Genomic DNA, 6308 nt, shown 5'->3' with positions numbered 1-6308 from the left:
TTAGTTTAAGATTATTCTTTTTAGTTCAAGATTACTCATTTTAGTTCAAGATTACTCATTTTAGTTCAAGATTACTCTTCTTAGCTCATTATTGTTCAGGATTATTCATTTTAGTTTAAGATTATTCTTTTTAGTTCAAGATTACTCATTTTAGTTCAAAATTTCTTATTTCAGTTCAAGATTACTCATTTCAGTTCAAGATTACTCATTTTAGTTTCAGATTACTTATTTTAGTTCAAGATTACTTATTTTAGTTTAAGATTACTCATTTTAGTTCAAGATTACTCTTCTTAGCTCAGAATTACTTATTTAAGTTCAAGATTACTTATTTTAGTTCAAAATTACTCATTTAAGTTCAAGACTACTAATTTCAGTTCAAGATTACTCATTTGAGTTCAAGATTTCTTTTTTTAGTTCAAGATTACTCATTTAAGTTCAAGTTTACTCATTTTAGTTAAAGATTACTCATTTTCATTTTAGTACAAGATTACTCATTAAGTTCAAGATTTCTCATTTCAGTTCTCATTTTAGTTTATGATTACTCATTATAGTTTAAGATTACTCATTATAGTTTAGAATTACTCATTTTAGTTCAGGATTACTCATTTTAGTTTAAGATTATTCTTTTTAGTTCAAGATTACTCATTTTAGTTCAAGATTACTCATTTTTTTAGTTCAAAATTACTTGAGATTAATGGGGAGAAGGTTTCAAGTATTACACAAATCTGAAAATGTGCACAAGTTTTCTAAGCATTTTGGAGATCAGATGCGAATAGATTGTTTTCAAATTACTAGATCTTTCAAAATTTATAAACATTCTTTCAACATTTGGATCAGTGATGTTGCAAATTGAGCTTTTAACTACATTATCAACAATAAAAAAAGAAAAATTGATCAAAATTATTTATTTTTCATAAGTTTAATACTTTGTACATAATTATATAAATTCACAGCCTTTTCAATTCTGACTAGATTATTTTAAAGCTAAAAACCATATTGAAGAATCCAGGAGCTTTCTCCATCCTAAACCTCAGTTATATTTCTAGGTTTAGGAAGTATATGCGGTGGACGGAGTTTATCAGATAAACTCTCGGAGTCACTATTACTAATACTGCTGACAGTTATGCAGAACTCATCCGGGATCTCTGCGTGTCTCTGTGTCTCTGATCTGCCCGGAGGAAGGGGCGTACCAAAACCTTGATAGGAATCCTCGTCATAGGTTCTATTTATTCTAGAGCTTCGATACAAATTATTTCGCTCAAACCGCGAAGGTCTTGGTTCAAGTCTCGGGGTTCTTGGAACCTGATCTTGGAGTTGGGAGTATTCCTGAGGATAGGATTCGTGATCTATTGTTCCGTTTAAAGATGAATTTCTCACTACAGGTTCATGGTCAAATGTTCTATTCACAACTCCGTTTCTGGAAACCTCGTCGGAGTAAGTTCTGCTCAGAGAGGTCCCATAGTACCCATAGGATTGGTTCTGAAAAGACTCTTTACGAGGGTTTCTGTCTGGAGATTCAAGCTTAGAGAGGAGCTGGGACGCACTCCAGTATACCGGAGTTATCCTGCTCTGCTCTCCGATGATCTGATGGAGATCAGTAACCTGGCTCTCAAGGTCCTTGACGTCTAAATGTGTGCTCTCCTGTCGGTCAGAATGGCATGAGCTGGAGTCTGTATGGTCTGAGGTTGGAAGATCATCCTTTGTTGTGCAACTGCTAGGACTAGGAGAATCTGGTCTTTCCTTCCTTGATGTAAAGATATAGTAAGAGATGGAGAGAACACAGACAATAAGCAGAGCTCCTAAACCACTGCAGATTGCAATAATCATCACCCAGTCAGTGGTGGAGGAGGGTGGTAAACCAAGAATAGGAGTTGGGAGGGGGGTGGAGGGTGGAGGGGGAGCTGGAACATACACATGTTGTATATTTGACATTCTTCCTCGATTTCCAGCCAAATCATATGCATAAACTCCGATGAAATAGTCTTGATTGTACAAAGGAAAATCTAACAATTGGGAAATAGAATTGCCAAACTCGGTTCGTTTTTCAATCTCAATCAACACATCAGGATGGAGCTTAGTGTCAAGAAGATCTGAAACGTTTTCACTGTACACAAATCTGTATCTTGAGACACCTCCGAACAAAAAGTCTCCTCCGGGTGAGGTCCATGAAGCGAGGAGGGTTTTGTTGTCTGACGACAGTTCAATTATAAGATCGCCTATTTTGGAAGGCGGAGCAATATCTTCCTTGGGAAGGGTTGACAAATGCACGACTGAGCCTGGTATTGTTCTGCTGAACGAATCCATTAGAAACATCCTCGACTGCGGAACGTCGACAAAACTCCCGCAGCATTCTCCGGGTACACCAGCACCACTGCTGTCTATAGTGTAGGCTTCCCTAGCTTCATTATCAACATGGATAGTGAAAGTATACCGTCCTGAACCCTGATAGTTGAGTAAGAATCCACTGTAAATTCCATCTCCACGTTGAATATCAGAATCTCCCAGTCCATCGTCTGTCAAGTTAAGCCTGGAGAGATTGATCAAAGAACCGTTCTCATTCTCCACATCAATAGAAGCATAAACCCTTGCGGCAGAAACTGGACTTCTTCCCTTCATGAGTTGAGCAAAAACCTCGACAGGATTGTATCCGTTGAAAGCCTGTCTTCTCCGAACCCAGGTCTTCAGTGTTAACTCGTTCTCTTTCAGTATCCCGGTCTGAGAGGTTACTCGAACTATGCTTTTTCTAGATTGCTCCGGATTGTTGAACCACTGTATTGTGTACCTCCACCGACCAGGTTTATGCTTTGATAAGGGAGAGTCTCCTACAACGTTCACGGTCTTGAAGTTGATAAGATCAAATGTTGTTGACATTTTTGAATACGGGCCATAAACTGTTCCCTCTTCATCTTCCAACGTGACAGATTTTATTAGATGATCCTCAGTATCTTCTACATACACTCCCAGGACGGTTTCATCCACAGACGAATCTAGAGAGAAGGTTCCTGTGGTTATATTGCTGTCTCCCTCTGTGTAATGTTCGTTCTTATGTATGGTAACCATGGACGGGTCGGAGAACCCTGTCCCGTCTCCCAGGATAGTTTGAAAAGAGTCTAGGATGGAAACGTATGTATCCATTGGAAACAAGGATCTTCTGACCAAGAAACTCCTACCACCAGATATATGAGAAATATCATCATAGAACGCTAAATGGCTCTGGGTAGGGATCATAATTGTTGATATTTTAATCCCGTGGTTTTTCACATACTCGGTTATTATTTTCTCATCGGTGAGAGAGAGAGAATCTGAACCTGCTCTAGTGATCAGTATAACATGAGATCCGACTGTGTCTCCGTCAAGTATACTAGGAACTGTCTGCAGAACACAGGCAACACACCTAGTATCATGATTAGCCAAGTGATACTTGCCAGGGATAGTATCCGCCAACTTAGCTCTTGTATCCTCATTCTCAATCCGAACCAAAGGGTGCTCAACCCTAGTCATGTTGTTGAATGTTACAACCGCTAGATCTGAGTTGATCGGAAGATCATATCTAATCAGTTTCTGGGCAGCCTTGTTCACCCATTTCCAATCCTCTCCCTCCTCCATACTTGCGGTGGTTTCTATTGCCAGGATATATTTCATCCTTGGTTCCTTAACAATCTTTATCTCCGGAACAATGGCCCGCATGGGTTCGTTATCGGTTCGGATACCGATAAAGTCAGGATGGGATTCTATAACTTGCTGAGAAGATTTTCCCTCGCAAAGCACTAATTGCTTGGTCGGCATTACGTGTTCAGAGTCATTAGCATCATTCACAAAAACGTTGGGATAGAGCTGATCTCTAGGATAGGTTTCATCTTTGAACACGCCATACCTGTACTCCAACCAGTTACGGACAATCTCATTAGAAGTATGTGAAACATTCTCCATGTTGGATAAGAAGGAATAGGGGAGATATATCATGTCGCCCTGAGCACCACACCCACTGCTGTGTTGTACAAAGGGGGCGGAGCCGTAAATAGGATGATCTGAGTCGATTAGCACGTCTGCATTCTTGTAGGGCGTGGTAGGTGTCAGAGCATCTTGAGTAAATCCACATTTTATAGACTCCCAGTTCTGAGGAACCACCAGGATAAAGGATTGAAAATAACCCTTTCCTCCGAGACGAGAGTTCAGCTCCAGAGATGACAATCTCAACGCGTCCTGCAACAAGGAAGTAATTATATTTATGTTAGGATGAGCGTTTTGTCATCATCAGAAGATTTCAATTAAGGAAATCTATTATCGGTGTAGGATCAAGATAATAATGCCCTATCAGCAGGCTATTGTTATGAGTGCTCATATAAAGTTGATTAAATTCCATAAAAATTCAATCTACACAAGGGGTCTAGGCTCACGACGGTATGTTCGCGGCTTGTATTTCATGTGTCTATATATCTATATATCTAGAGTCTGGTCAGAATATTTTCTATGGAAATTTTAGTCGGTTTTTCGGGGGGAGTAAAAAACACGGCTCTAATCACGGAGCGAGGTACTTTGTCATCAGTCTGACAGGGGATGCGTGGGAAAGCCTGGTGCGTAGATTTTGCTTGCATGCACATTTTTCTGCAAACCGGGACATGGAGACGAATGATGATGAAACGAAGGTTTCGCACAACTTGTGAATTATGTCGGGTTGACGGTTGAGGAGAAGGGAGGGAGAAAGTTAGGACAGATTTGATATTGAACAGAATTCAGCATTGACACGGCGACCCGTATTAACACAAGGAAATAGGTTGTATTCAACCAACCGACTCATCTCAACTAATCATATATAATCAAGTTCAATCCTAGTCAACCTCCAAGAATCTATTAAACTGGAAAACAAGAAACTCAACGTGAGACTAGAAACCTTGAGCTGGAGGAATTGAATGAAAAGTACAAAAAAATATGTTGCAATAAAAATCACCTTAAAAGATGTAAATAAGTTTAAATATTTTTTAAGTAAAGGAAGATTGTGTTTAGATGTACAGGAGTACAGGAGCATTATTTAAGTCTACAGGAGGCAAGGAGTATTGTTTAAGTGTACAGAATTGCAGGAGCATTGTATAAGAGAACAGGAGTACATAAAAATTGTATAGATGTACAGCAGTACAGATGATTTGTCTAGGTGTACAGAATTGTCTAGGTGTGAGTACGTAAGATTTGTCTAGATGTACAGGAGTACAGGATGATTATTTCGGTGTACAGGAGTACATAAGAATTGTCAAGGTGTACAGGAGTACGTAAGATTTGTCTAGATTTACAGGAGTACAGGATGATTATTTAGGTGTACAGGAGTACATAAGAATTGTCTAGGTGTACAGGAGTACGTAAGATTTGTCTAGATTTACAGGAGTACAGGATGATTATCGAGGTGTACAGGATTATATAAGATTTGTCTAGATGTACAGGAGTACAGGATGATTATCAATATTAAAAATGAGTAGAGGATGACATGTTGTTGGGTTAACCTGGTCTAAAGTTTAGTTTTAATTCAGGTTTATTTGTTCTCTCTCTTCCTTACAGCTTAACCCTAGATACACAGAGGATGGGGGAGGGGGGAGACGGTTCTTAACCCTAGGTTTGATCCTAGTTAGTTACAGACAAGAAGGAAGTTCTCATAGAAATCCTTCAATAATTGTAGATTCAAGCACCGTTTAAACTCTCAACCCTTCAGTATTGAATCCTCAAAACTGACAATTATACTTCGCGAAGGAGACACAGTTTTGCCTAGGAGGAGGGGGAGGGGGAGACCGGATGAAAAAGCCCCGCCATGGAACAAAACTTTAAAATTGAAAGGTCTGAAATCTGTTTGAAAACTTAAGGAGGGACCGGCAGATAAATAATCTTTTAACCTGAAGCTTTAGATAGAAGTTGAAATTGAAAATATTTATCTTAACACGGTGTTTTCGTTTCAGAGGGTAGTAATTATTTTTTTTGATATAATTCTTCTACAATGTAATTCAGGAGTGTTTGGAGATATCTTTATAACTATTCCGGAGTATCCTCCGTCAACTCCGATCTTTGCTCTGGTGAGACCAGAGCTAACAGTTCCAAGGAGCAAATATATAATTATTAATCCTGTCATAATTATCATCTTGATTAACTAGTGTCTATGTAACAAGATTGAAAACATCAGAGCTAATTCATCGTACGTCCGTGCTCTAGGAAGGTTTATGAAAAACTGAGGTTTCTGAGTGCTAGAGTTGAACCCGTCCCATCCTTACTCAACGAGACCTGATCCCTCTAGTACCGCGCCGGAACATTATGGGGTGAGGTTGGGTGAC

The 6308-nt window shown here is 39.1% G+C and overlaps 1 protein-coding gene across 1 annotated transcript; it reads right to left on the bottom strand.

Moving 5' to 3' along the window:
• Positions 1–890: 890 nt before the first annotated feature.
• On the bottom strand, positions 891–4208 carry LOC111704197 (calcium-activated chloride channel regulator 2). The gene has a single exon (XM_023476354.1). It carries the CDS (start codon positions 3961–3963, stop codon positions 1024–1026), a length of 2940 nt encoding a protein of 979 aa, XP_023332122.1. The 5' UTR covers positions 3964–4208; the 3' UTR covers positions 891–1023.
• Between the last annotated feature and the right edge of the window lie 2100 nt (positions 4209–6308).

The sequence above is a fragment of the Eurytemora carolleeae genome, unplaced genomic scaffold, assembly GCF_000591075.1.
Source record: "Eurytemora carolleeae unplaced genomic scaffold, Eaff_2.0 scaffold73, whole genome shotgun sequence".
Classification (NCBI taxonomy): domain Eukaryota; kingdom Metazoa; phylum Arthropoda; class Copepoda; order Calanoida; family Temoridae; genus Eurytemora; species Eurytemora carolleeae.
Note: the sequence above shows the minus strand (reverse complement) of the source record. Positions and strands in the feature narration are given on the sequence as shown.

Bases quoted from the DNA above. Each gene is read 5' to 3' on its own strand.
- LOC111704197 (XM_023476354.1), bottom strand. From the start codon at position 3,963: ATGATATATCTCCCCTATTCCTTCTTATCCAACATGGAGAATGTTTCA.